At 45.1% G+C, this 12,964-nt stretch overlaps 1 protein-coding gene and 1 long non-coding RNA gene across 2 annotated transcripts in view; one reads left to right on the top strand and one right to left on the bottom strand.

The window, feature by feature from the left end:
* The first annotated feature begins 1,667 nt into the window (after positions 1–1,667).
* On the top strand, positions 1,668–2,773 carry LOC146712517 (uncharacterized). Its single transcript, XR_014917045.1, has 3 exons — positions 1,668–2,169; positions 2,252–2,381; positions 2,756–2,773. It is a non-coding gene; the product is annotated as an uncharacterized LOC146712517 (long non-coding RNA).
* Positions 2,774–7,031: 4,258 nt separating this feature from the next.
* The window catches only part of LOC146712510 (protein NLRC3-like), a 160,804-nt gene continuing 154,871 nt past the window's right edge, over positions 7,032–12,964 (bottom strand). Inside the window, exons 3-5 of the mRNA XM_085443248.1 lie at positions 9,841–9,917; positions 7,897–9,724; positions 7,032–7,194 (exon numbers count right to left, since the gene is read on the bottom strand). Of these exons, the coding sequence (XP_085299374.1) occupies positions 7,131–7,194; positions 7,897–9,724; positions 9,841–9,917 (1,969 nt within the window). The 3' untranslated portion in view covers positions 7,032–7,130. The remainder of the gene's footprint in view (positions 7,195–7,896; positions 9,725–9,840; positions 9,918–12,964) is intronic.

The following is a 12,964-nucleotide window of genomic DNA, read 5'->3' as shown; positions in this document are numbered from 1 at the left end:
TTGGCGTTCACAATACAGACACAGTCCAGAGGCAGATAATGGGATTGCAGAAACAATTTCAGGGCTGCTGCAGGTGGGTGTGCTGGAGTCGTCTTCCTCTGCGTGGAACACTCCGATCCTCCCAGTTGAAAAGTCAGGCACGGGCAAGTATCGCATGGCACATGACCTTAGGGCAATAAACGCTGTCCTTAAGACACAAACAGTACCTGTACCAAACCCCTACACAGCTTTGACTAATTTATCTCCAGATCAGCGGTGGTTCACATGCATAGATTTGGCAAATGCTTTCTTTTGTCTCCCTCTGCATCCATCTTTAAGAGATATTTTTTCATTCACTTACAGGGGCCAGCAGCTGCGTTACACACGGCTGCCGCAGGGTTTTGCCCTTTCACCTGGCATTTTCAATCAGGTACTAAAAAATGCTCTTTCTCCATGTGTTTTACCTGAAGGATGCACACTGATCCAATATGTGGACGATTTGCTGATTGCTGCTAAAACAGCTGATGCTTGTTTTCAAGCGACACTGACGGTGCTTCGCCAGCTGGCTAAAACAGGCTTTAAAGTAAGTAGAGAAAAACTCCAACTTGTCAGAACTGAAGTTACATTTCTAGGTCGTGTGGTGGCGATGCAGACGGTGGGCATGTTGGCGTCCCAGAGGGAAACAATTATGTCACACCCCCAGCCACGTACAGTTAAAGAAATGTTGTCATTTCTTGGGCTCACAGGTTACAGCAGACACTACATTCCTGACTATGTGGGCAAAACCAAACCTCTGAGGGATTTGGTAAGAGAACACGGCATGAGAGATCTCACAGCTAATCTCAACTGGACCACTGAAGCTGAAATGCGGTTCATTGAATTAAAGCAGGCCCTGTCTCGTGCAGCAGATTTGGCAATCCCCGATTATAACTCTGATTTCTCAGTTGATGTTTCTGAAACAAATGGAGTAGTAAATGGTGTGTTGTTTCAGAAAAAAGGGGGAAAGAGACAAGTACTGATGTATATCAGCATTGGCCTGGATAACACAGAAAAAAGACACCCCATGTGCACACAACATGCAGCAGGGGTAGCAAAAATAATACAGAAAGTGGCTCACATTGTAAGAGGGCACCCACTGAAAGTGCTCACAACACACAGTGTGGTGGCCTATGTGAACTCACAGGCATTTACAATGACCCCATTGAGACAACAGAGACTGACTAAGATTCTGGAGTCTCCAAACTTGACCTTCACACATGAAGGGATTAACATGGCAGATCAAATGGGGGGGGGGGACACCTCATGACTGTACACAAATAGTAGAGGTTGAAGAGAAAGTAAGATCTGATTTGAGAGCAGAACCGGTGAGTGAGGCAGATGATTACTTTACAGATGGATGTTGTTTTAGAGATCCGAGTGAAGGATTGAAAACAGGCTATGCAGTGATGAAAGGAGTTGGAGAACAGCTGCTGGTGGAGAAATCAGGAACATTAGAAGGGCCTCAGTCAGCACAGAGAGCAGAGCTTATTGCAGTGATAGAAGCTCTGAGATTAGGGAAAGGAAAAAGAGTTAACATTTATACTGACTCAGCATATGTTTTCGGAGCAGCACATGTGGAGTTGGGGCAATGGAGAAGGGCTGGATTCAAAACAGCCACAAATAAACCGATCAAACATGAGGAAGAAATGAGACAGCTGGAGGACGCTCTGAAAGAGCCTCTGGAGGTCGCTATCATAAAGTGTAAAGGGCATGACGACTCTGACACTTGGGTGGCGAAAGGAAACAGAGCAGCCGACGAGGAAGCAAAACGGGCGGCAGGCTATAAGGAAGGAAAACAAATGGTAAGTATGGGTATGGAATGGGGAGACCTGCCAGCCCAAAAGCGAGAGGACATCGAAAAGGCGCAAGGGGGAGCCTCACCCGAGGAAAAGGCGGTGTGGCAGGAAAGAGGGGCTGTACAATCGGAAGGATTGTGGAGAGGGCCCGACGGGCGGCCAGTGCTCGCAGCAGAAGTGGCCCAGGAGAAAATCAAAGAAGCTCATGGATTAGGTCATGTGGGAGTGGCCCAGATGGAAAGGGATTTGTGTCATTGGTGGCATCCCTACATGAAAAACCTGGTAAGGGAACATGTGAGAGCCTGCCTGATTTGTGGACAACACAATCCGAAGCCCACCGTGAAACCAGAAATGGGTAAGTTTCCTTTGCCAGAAAGACCAGGCCAGGAAATTGTGATTGATTACACTGACATGATAACCGCCGTTCGAGGGTGTAGATATCTGTTGGTGTGTGTGGATGGACTGACTGGTTGGCCAGAGGCGTGGCCTACCCGCAGAGAGGATAGCAAAACAGTGATCAAATGTCTGGTGAATTATTATGTCCCTTGGCATGGATTCCCAGAGAAGGTAAGATCAGATAACGGCACTCACTTTAAAAATCGAGATCTCGCTGAGGTGGAATGTATGTTGGGGTTGCAACATAGATATGGTACAGTTTACCATCCACAGTCTCAGGGAAAAGTGGAGAGAATGAACCAAAATCTTAAAAACAAATTGGCAAAAATCTGTGCACAGACTAACATGAATTGGGTTGATGCTCTTCCCATAGCCTTAATGAGTGTAAGGTGCGCCGTTAATCAGCGCACTGGGTTCACTCCATATGAGCTGCTGACAGGAAGACAATTTCCAGGCCCTGCAGCAGGTGTAAGAGAATTAAGAGAGGAAGTAAAAGTGTCTGAACATGTGAAACAGTTTAAAGCACTAAAAGCTCTTGTCTCTAGTTTCACTACGCAGGTGGGAGATCTAACAGGAAAGGAGGTGACCACGCCAGAGGCGAAGTGGGTGTGGCTGAAGGTGTATAAGCGAAAGTGGGACGAGCCAAGGTGGACAGGACCTTTCGAGGTGACCACTCGAACCTCTCACGCGGTCCAGCTGAGGGGCAAAGGCGACACCTGGTACCACTGGAGCCAGTGTGCGGCGGCGGAGGAGCCTAGGCGATCGGAGAGGCTCTTGGCGAAAAAGGGGGACACGGCTGTGACCCCAAAAAACACAGATCTTAGTATAGAAGGGGCAGAATAATACCCTGATCTGTGTAACGACCAAAGGGTAGTCCACCCCTGAGGTTGAAGAAAGAAGTCGAGAATCACCCGACGAGAAGATAGTATTAGTTGTAGTAAAATTAAATTTAAAAGTGCCATAGGCCTAAAGCTATAGTCTACAAGTTATTAGCAAGTATTAAAATGGGGGAGGAAAAGTCTAATGCAAAAATAAAGCTACTGGAGAACTGGAAACTGATGGGAGTGTTAGCTATGATCACTATTGGTGTGCTAACTACTGTTTTTCTGTTGTGTGAGTTGCCCAGTTACAGAACTCATCCACCTCCTCTTCCTCTCGCGGACCCTGAGGCGACCAGCTCTGAACGCGATGTAGGTGAGAAACCAGATCCTTGTTTGGAGTATTATGGAGGCATAGAGGTGGATTACGTTAGAGGATCCACCACAGCCTTCACTTTTGATCTGTGTTCCGTGATAGACTGTGGAAAGGATCAGACCAGTTGGCGCGGGTACGAAGTGTGGACATGTCATGACATAAGATTCACGAATGCTTGTCTTGTAGGTAAACCCACCGCCACGGGGTACACCCCGTGTGAGGAGTGGGACATGGTGACCGGTTACACCCTCCCAGGATGGGATACACGGGGCCGTTGGGAGGGGTTTGCAATCCAGCGTGATTTCAGTAACACACAAAATCCACTTACAATGTCTATTGGTGGGTGGCAGGTTACACCGCAGCGGTACCGGAAAGAAGATAAAGTGTTTTATTTAGTGTTAGGTGTAGATGTATTTGGGAAAGACCCGAGGGGCATAATAAAGATAAACTTTAAAGATCCATCCTGTAAATTACCCAGCAACAACGCCACATTAAGCTGTAATTTATCTAGCAGCGACACCGCATCAACCAAAGCCCCACCTTCCGTGTCTAAGGTAACAAAAATGGACTACACAAAGTGGAAACCCCGACAGCTGATGTCTCGTGCCACAGGCTATGTGGACAGCAACCTGTGGTTGGACTGGCTGATTGAAACTACAAAAGAGCAAAAGGTGTCTGATTGTGTGGCATGCGCTACAGCACGCCCACGTTTATTTATTGAACCGGCACCTCTGTATCCAGAGGACCCCTGGGGTTTTGATTGCATGCTCCGACTTACTCGGAGAGCAGTAAATTCAGGAAAATGTGCTCCATTATCTGCTTTATTTCCCCCAATAGATAATAACACCATCCCCGGACCGTTCACACCTAGGAAAGCTAATTATACTTGTTTCAATTTTACTGCAGATGATCCCGGAGAGCAGGAGTATGACGCTGGAGAGATCCCGGCTGATTGGTGTGAGGCCACATTTCCAGGAAGAGGAGAGGCAGCGCGTGCGGGCGCCACGGTCGTGGGTACTTGGGCTCGAGCCGGTTTGTACTATTATTGTGGAGGTGGGAGTCTGCATGTGCGAATACCAAATGAAGCGGTTGGTGTTTGTGCCATGGTCAGACTAGGAGCGCCTCTGCTGATAATAGGGGGTAAGGATAATTCTGAGAGGGTAGAGGGACATGCGCGACGACCACCTAGGCGCAGGCGTCAAGGGTGGCCTAAAGGATCATCTTGGTCGTTTGATTTAACTGTTAATTCACCCACATATATAGATTCTATCGGTGTTCCGCGTGGCGTCCCAAATGAGTTTAAATTAGTAGATCAGATAGCAGCCGGTTTTGAAAACATCCCAATACTTTCTGCCTTGTTTCCCGTCACCCCCAACAAAAACGTAGATAGAATTAACTATGTGCACTATAACGTTCTCCGACTGTCAAATTTGACCCGTGATGCAATTCAGGGTTTAGCAGAACAAGTAGGTCCAACCTCTCTGATGGCAGTGCAGAACCGGATGGCGCTGGATATGGTTCTGGCTGAAAAAGGAGGGGTTTGTGAAATGTTTGGACAAATGTGTTGTACTTTTATTCCCAATAATACAGCTCCGGATGGCTCTGTAACTCGAGCACTGGAGGGGCTACGAACTCTGGCCCATAATATGCATGAACATTCAGGTATCAACAATCCGCTGGAGGAATGGATGACTTCTGTTTTTGGGCAATGGAAGGGATTTGTTATGTCAATCTTGGTCTCACTGTCTGTTTTCACTGCTGTCTTAACCACATGTGGTTGTTGTTTGATCCCATGCCTCAGAGCTCTAGTAGTTCGTCTTATTGACAGGGCCGTAACCTCAGGGCCGGAGGGCCGGGGGGTAATGATGCCTCTGTTAAAGGATGATCCTGAGGAATGGAGAGACGTGGACCTTGTGACCCTGGAATGTGTCTTGTAAGTGATCTCTTTGAGAAAAGAGATCAAAGGGGGTGTTGTTAAAGACTAGTAGTTAAACATATGCCATTTTATGACCAGTAGTCAATGTAGTAAATTAGCTTAACAGCTGCAGGCCATATATTATCCTTTAGTTCTAATGGTGTGCTATGTATGTAGTTTAGTCTCTATTATACTCTTGAATAAAAGAAACATAATCATTTGTAGTTCATTAGACAAAATGTGCATTACTCTGTATCCTTGATCAGCTGTGAATGTCTGACACTGTTTTCTTGAGAATGTTTTACTGCTGAATCATGTGAAGAAGGCCATAAGAGGGAGACTAGGTGTCTGGGCAGAAGAGATAAAACCACATTCTTTACCCCCCTTCCAGTTTCACACAGAAAGACAGGAGGCAAGGTCAGGAGCCAGGCTCACTAAGAATTAGAAAAACATGTGAAGATGCAGCTTTTATGACAGAAAGGGGGGCTGGGATTAGCTATAAAAGTCTGTGAAAGTTGCCACCATTTTGAGACATGCTGTCGAACCTCTGCAGGCATCTCTCCCGTCCGGACGTTGTAATGCTCTGTTTGTGAATTGTACCGAAATAAATGATTGTTGATTGAGCATATATACACCGAGTATTGTCCTTCCTTCAGCCCAAAGATTCAAAGAACTGCTTGTTTTCAACACCATGAAGATCCTCAGTGTGGATCAGAATCAGAATCAGAATCAGAAAGGGTTTATTGCCAAATGTTGAGCAGGTTTACAACATTAGGAAATTGCTGCGGTGCTTCAGTGCAAACATACTGTCATAAAAATATAAAAATAAGAATAAAAATAAGAATTAAAAGTGCTAAGTAGATATATACATGAGTGCAGGTGGTGATCAGTGCCAAACATGGAATGATGCAGTGAACACAGCGTAGGGTCATGTGTTAGTGGTGGGAACAGTCATACGGTTATTGTTCATGTGCCCAACAGCAGAGGGGAAGAAACTGTTCTTATGGCGAGAGGTTCTGGTGCGAATGGACCGGAGCCTCCTGCCTGAGGGGAGCAGGTCAAACAGACCGTGTCCAGGGTGAGAAGGGTCAGCTGAGATCCGAGCTGCATGCCCCAGTGTCCTGGAGGTGTACAGGTCCTGCAGAGATGGGAGACTGCAGCCAATCACCTTCTCAGCAGAGCGCACAACACGCTGCAGTCTCTGTTTTTCCCTGATAGTGGCTCCAGCGTACCACACGGTGATGGAGGAGGTGAGGATGGACTCGATGATTGCAGTGTAGAACTGCATCATCGTCCGTGTTGGCAGGTTGAATTTCTTCAGCTGCCTCAGGAAGTACATCCTCTGCTGGGCTTTCTTGATGACGGAGGTGATGGTGGGCTCCCACTTCAGGTCCTGGGTGATGGTGGTACCCAGGAAGCGGAATGAGTCCACAGAGGTGATGGGGGTGTCAGTCAGGATGATGGGGGGGAGTGGGGCTGTGTGCTTCCTGAAGTCCACAATAATCTCCACTGTCTTCTGGGCATTCAGCACCAGGTTGTTGTGGCTGCACCAAGACACCAGACGTTCAACCTCTCTCCTGTAGGCAGACTCGTCCCCGTCCGAGATGAGCCCAATGACGGTGGTGTCATCTGCGAACTCAAACATAAGACACAGGAGGAGCAACAGGCGTTGCTGTGTCGCTAGTTGGCAGAAATGATTTGTATTCCTGTTCAGGGCTTCAGTGTTTATGAGTCCAGATCCAGGTGACAGCAAGTCAAAATGATGTTACCTGTCTGTGTCCAGCAGCAGCCTGTATTCACTTTGAATATTGTTATAACCTGACATGGATCAGTTTGTCTTTGATTGGTTTGTAAATGTCACTGTTTCCATTGGACCTGAGTGACGTACAAAGACAGAGAGGGAGAGAAAGGAGAGAGAGGATGGAGACAGCAAAGAGAGAGCAAACACAAACAGGTGAGAGTGGACAGGTGACCAAGGTCAGCAACCAATCAGAGAGCTTCTGTTTGACCCACAGTCACTGATGATGACTGCACATAACCAAGCAGTGTGTTACTCTGATATCAAATATGGATCCTGCTCTTATAATAATGATCATCAGATGATATTATTGTGTTATTTTGTAGCTGAATACGATGTTTGTGTGATTATCAGTGAAAGAAGCAGTGAGGAGGATGGAGAGAGAGAGAGGACAGAGGGTGAAGTTAGAAACACTAAAAGGATTTTTCATGGATTTCATGGATGATTTGAGTGATTTCCAGCAGGACACTTAAACATGTCAGTGGACGTCCTAAAGAACATATTCACTGATATGAAACGTGTCATTGAACAGGATTAATATCAGTGGAAACATGGTGGAAACAGCTGTGACTGCATGGATGTGACACACTTCAAATCTGTTCTCCACTCTTGGATTTGGGATCCATGGAGCTGCTGCTGAGTCTGTACAATAAAGGAATGGTGTGGAAGGTTGCAGCGTACGGACACAAACACTTTGTGGTGACAATCTGATTTTATTTTCAACATTAAACTACTAACCTACACTGATCAATGATGTTAATGATCACATCTGGACTCACCCAGCCTTTCTGCAGTTCCTCACAGCTGGAATCAGTCTCTGTCGTCCCGGCTCTGATGTGTTGTACTTCTGCAGGTCCAACTCATCCAGAACCTCCTCTGACATCTGCAGCATGAAGGCCAGAGCTGAGCACTGGATCTCAGAGAGTTTCTTCTTTGATCTGTTCTCTGACTTCAGGAACTCTTGGATCTCCTGAAACAATGAGAGGTGGTTCATCTCCATCAGACAGTGGAAGATGTTGATGCTTCTGTCAGGAGAGATTTTATATCTGTTCATCTTCTTCAGGTTGTTGATGACTCTCTGGATGGTTTCTGGACTGATCTCTGTCTGACCCAGCAGACCTACTAAGAGTCTCTGGTTGGACTCCAGACAGAGGCCATGAAGGAAGCGAACAAACAGGTCTAGGTGGCCATTTTTACTCTGGAGGGATTTCTCCATGACTCTCCTCAAAAATACATCAAGTGATTGGAGATCTTTGTTATCAAAAAGACTTAAAATCATCTTGGTGAAAGATTCTGATTTTAGAAACATCTTCAGCACCTTTGTCTTCCTGTTGGTGACACAGTGGAACATGTAGACAGCAGCCAGAAACTCCTGAATGCTCAGATGAACAAAGCAGTAGACTGGTTTCTGGAAGATCACACACTCTCTTTTGAAGATCTCTGTACAAACTCCTGAGTACACCGAGGCCTCTGTCACATCCAGACCACACTGCTCCAGGTCTTCTTGGTAGAACATGATGTTTCCTTTCTCCAGATGTTCAAACGCCAGCCTCCCCAGCTTCAGAAGAACTTCCCTGTCAGCCTCCATCAGCTCCTGTGGACTCATCTCGTGTCCCTCATGGTACTTGTTCTTCTTCCTCTTTGTCTGAACCAGCAGGAAGTGTGAGTACATGTCAGTCAGGGTCTTGGGCAGCTCTCCTCTCTGCTCTGTAGTCAACATGTGCTCCAGAACTGTAGCAGTGATCCAGCAGAAGACTGGGATACTACACATGATGTGGAGGCTCCTGGATGTCTTCATGTGGGAGATGATTCTGCTGGACAGCTCTTCATCACTGAATCTCCTCCTGAAGTACTCCTCCTTCTGGGCGTCAGTGAAGCCTCGTACTTCTGTCAGCCTGTCAACACATGTAGGAGGGATCTGATTGGCTGCTGCAGGTCGGGAAGTTATCCAGACGAGAGCCGAGGGAAGCAGATTCCCCTGGATGAGGTTTGTCAGCAGCTGGCTGACTGATGACTTCTGTGTGACATCAGACAGCAGCTTCCTGTTGGTGAAATCCAATGAAAGTCTGCTTTCATCCAGGCCGTCAAAGATGAACAAAAGCTGAGAGACAGCCAGCTTCTCTGCTGTGACCTTCTGTAATGTTGGATGGAAAACATGGAGCAGCTCCAGAAGACTGTACTGCTCATCTCTGATCAGGTTCAGCTCCCTGAATGAAAGCAGAACCACCACACTGACATGTTGGTTCTCCAAGCCCTCTGCCCAGTCCAGAGTGAACTTCTGCACTGAGAAGGTTTTTCCAACACCAGCCACGCCGTTGGTCAGAACCACTCTGATGGGTCTCTGTTGGTCAGGTAAGGCTTTAAAGATGTCCTGGCACCTGATTGGAGCGACATGGAGGGCGTCCATCTTGGAAGCTGTCTCCAGCTGCCTCACCTCATGTTGGGTATGAACCTCTTCACTCTGTCCCTCTGTGATGTAGAGCTCAGTGTAGATCCTGTTGAGGAGGGTTCTACTTCCTGTTTCATCACTTCCTTCAGTCACACGTTCACATCTCCTCCTCAGACTGATCTTATGTTCATCTAAAACCTCCTGCAGACCAACATCTGCTGAAAGAAAGAAAAACAATGAGACTAAAGAGAAAGAAAACTCTTCAATGTCTGAACAACACAAGAAGTCCAGTTTTCAGAAATGAGTCCATCAGCAGACAGATGTTCAGTCTTACTTTGTACACAGCTGCTCTGACTGGCTGTCTGCAGTCCAGCTCTGCTTCTGGATCTTTCTCCACACTGTGCAGAAGCTCTGATGGTGACACAGAAAAGTCAAAGTGAAGATACTTCTGTCCACCTTTGATTAGACTCATTATAAAAAGGAAAACAAAGTTTGAACACAGTCATGTTTCCAGTTCACTGACTTACATTTATTCCATGGACACTCACTCTAACCTGAACCACAGCTACAACCCAACATTGTTGAGGCCTCATCTCCTCCTTTCCTGACTGTAGAGGTTAAATATGCAACAACCAACAAATAAAAGAATTTGGTTCATTTCCAAGAAATTCACACGGTGACCAAGTAAAGTAACCATAGTAAAGGAGACAACATCCTGTTGATGGTGGGATTATTTGAAAGATTTGCTTTAGTCACGTCACCAAATGCAGTTGAACCACCCGTGGATCCATGTTTGACCATTCTACCACTCTGAGCTCTGCTTTTTAATCATTTTATTATTATCATCATTCATTTATTCATTTTTTGGAGGGGGGCTATTTCCTAATGCCGCCCTAATAAGCTGATGTTCAAGGGGAAATATAACAGAAACTCTTTCAGTGTTATTCATTAATAAATTAACAGATAAACTGTGAAGAAGAAAAAAAACTGAGATTTAAAGGAGAGAGTGAGAAACTTGATCATCCATCCTCATAATACATGTTTCTAAGTATCTGCTGTGACCATACTGCAGTAATAACTACAAGTCTACATTTCTGTGACTGTTGATCAATCACAGCAGGAATCTGAGCTCATCTCTGCACACAGAGCAGCTTCAGCTCTGGGATAAACTGCTCACTTCACGTCCTTCTCAGCTCACAGACACTCATCCTGATATTTTCCTTTAACATTTGATGGTATAATTCATCTGAGTTTACACTTTATCTGCATGAATACCGAAAAACAGACCCAAACACCATAAACCATCAGTTTCACCATGTAGAATATATTGTTGTTTCCTTTTAATTCAGAGAAAAACTCTGATTTGGATTTTCTCTGCTCTCTTTGCCACAGCCCATCCCAGCAGCAGCTGAAGCAGCTGACTGTCACAACACTGAATAACACTTTAGGAGGAATTTCAGAGGTCAGTAAAGCTCCAGTTTCAACATCAGTTAATTAATCATAGTTCATCATAAATGTGAACCTGGCTGGCACACATGTTAATGTTAGCCATTTAAATATTAGCAGTTAGCCGAGGCCACAAGAAGAAGAGGCCCTAGAAGAACAATGGATGATAAGATTAGATTTTCAAGACTAGGCAGAGACGTGTTTTCCTTTACTGTCTCTTACAGAGGAGGGAGCAGATACCAGACGAGGTCACGGAGGTACGGGGAGGATTCGCAGCAGACAGCAAGACTGCCACGTCCATGCGAGAGAGCGATGGCTACGATAATCTCTGTTTTTGTCTCCCTATATAATGTTGTACAGCCCATGTGAGGGTTAACACAAACATCAGTCCTTCTACTTAAGTATGTTTGACACTTTGTTTACGTCTAAATTAACTTTACTGTTAACGAGTTTTCATGTTTCTGTAATCCACCAGTGTGCTCATGCTTTTTTAAGTGAAAACATATTTTTAATGATCAAATATAATTATGTTTGTTATTTGTGGATTTTAAATGTCCTTGACAGAGACAGATGATAATCATTATCCTGCACTGTGGTCTCAGGTTTGGTCGAGCTAGCACAAAGAATGGCTATGTTGAACTTCCTCCTGGGATCTACACTAAGAAGTGAGTCCAACATTAGCAGGGTCTCTTTCCTTTATCTGGATTCACTTTAGCATTCACAGTCACGTGAAGCTTGTTATTAACTCGATAAGTCAACCCAGGGTTTCAGCTGAGCGCTCACATGAAACACATGGTGTTGGCAGCATCTGATCAATCATATTCATGGAGACGTGTATCAGCAACAGAGCAGCTGAGTTTGCAGAAGGAAGTCAAACTAAACCACAGGAACAATATGAGGAGATTACACACATAATAAAATACTAGCAGTAACACAGCTGCTGCAGACAAATCAGTCGTGTGATCGTGTGTGAGAGGAGAAGGACTGTAAAGGAGTTTGGTGTTAAAAGCTCTGTATGAATGTGGGAGACTTTGAAGGGCTTTAAAAAGGCCAATATAAAATAAAAGGCAGCAAAATTGCTGAGTGTGAAAGTCACCAGACTTATCAGACCTCTGTGATTAAGACCTGTAAGAACACCTATTTGTACTTGTTGGCATTATATCAAACACACACGTATATTAAGCCTTTGTTTGAACTCTGGTTGAATTTGTTACTTTCAGACTGTGAAACATCACAGAGGCTGCAGCTGCAGATCTTTTATTCACCTGGAAATTTACTTTAAATGTTAGATGGAAAATGTATTGCTCAGTTTAACCAAAGTAAGAACAAGAATCCATAAACCTTCATAAAGACAAACATCTCCCAGAACATTGAGCTGCTGAAGTGTCACTGAAGGGGAAAACTATTTGTCCTCCTCCATCCAGCAACACCTGAAACACCTGAGTGGAAGCTCCTCCCTACACTGTGTTTGAAGCAAAGCACAAAGGAGACACCTGCTGGAGCAGCTGGAGTCCTACAGACACTCAGCCTCTTCACTACACAAACACCTCCTACAACATCCACTCTTTCCACTCTGACTGCTGTGTTTGTGGAAACACTCCAACACACACCGCTTCACATACCAACATAGAAATGTGTGTGAAAAAGAGCTGAGCTGATATTAAACAAGAGGATTTATTCAAAAATACAGAGTCAGGAACAACATCTAGACACACATTACCTCTCAGCAGAAGAAGAACATCCTTTAAAGTTTATAACAGCACCCTTCGACATGTTGCTCTTTAAGGAAACACAGCTGGGTTCAGGTCCAGGAGATTCTGGCCTCTTATTGATCCTAAAAGAAAAACAATAAATGTAACAGCTTCATGAGACAGGAAGGAAAAACTGGAAATATTAAATTAAAGAAATGATGAACAATCTGAAACTCATAAAAATAATGTACTTACTCTTTGTCACATAACAGTCTTTTGTTAAAGTTTTCAATAATATCCTTCGAGTCGTTGCTCTTCAAG

Source organism: Copadichromis virginalis, linkage group LG3 (genome assembly GCF_057382275.1).
Source record: "Copadichromis virginalis isolate Kocher_CV1m ecotype Utaka linkage group LG3, C_Virginalis_male_GT1.1, whole genome shotgun sequence".
Taxonomy (NCBI): Eukaryota; Metazoa; Chordata; class Actinopteri; order Cichliformes; family Cichlidae; genus Copadichromis; species Copadichromis virginalis.
The sequence above is the reverse complement of the archived record's forward strand: the minus strand, read 5'-3'. Positions and strand labels throughout refer to the sequence as shown.